The sequence below is a fragment of the Penaeus monodon genome, chromosome 23 (assembly GCF_015228065.2).
Source record: "Penaeus monodon isolate SGIC_2016 chromosome 23, NSTDA_Pmon_1, whole genome shotgun sequence".
In the NCBI taxonomy this organism is placed as follows: domain Eukaryota; kingdom Metazoa; phylum Arthropoda; class Malacostraca; order Decapoda; family Penaeidae; genus Penaeus; species Penaeus monodon.
In genome coordinates this window covers 3,128,074-3,128,356 of record NC_051408.1, presented here as the reverse complement: position 1 = coordinate 3,128,356, position 283 = coordinate 3,128,074, and the positions used below count along the sequence as shown (strand labels likewise).

The following is a 283-nucleotide window of genomic DNA, read 5'->3' as shown; positions in this document are numbered from 1 at the left end:
ATATATTTACCATAGCTTTGACTATACCTAATCCAACATGTACTTACAGGCGTAAGTGACTACCGACTCCAGTGTGTAGGTTACTGGAAGGAAAACTTACTGTCTTATCTGGTGACCTATGACCCCTCCGACTCCGCTTCGAGGTTCAGGTGCTGGGTAAGTCATCCGAAGTCAAAGGTCAAAGTCGATTTGTAGGTTGAAGGATTAATGCAACTGTTTTTTTTTATATGTGAGATTGAATTCGATTTAAGGTGTGTGGGCGTGCTTCTGCCTTACCCTGCAC

The 283-nt window shown here is 43.1% G+C and overlaps 1 protein-coding gene across 1 annotated transcript in view; it reads left to right on the top strand.

Moving 5' to 3' along the window:
- LOC119588340 overlaps positions 1–283 on the top strand; it is a 28,894-nt gene that overhangs the window by 27,531 nt on the left and 1,080 nt on the right. Inside the window, exon 9 of the mRNA XM_037937027.1 lies at positions 50–156. Coding sequence (XP_037792955.1) covers positions 50–156 — 107 coding nt within the window. The remainder of the gene's footprint in view (positions 1–49; positions 157–283) is intronic.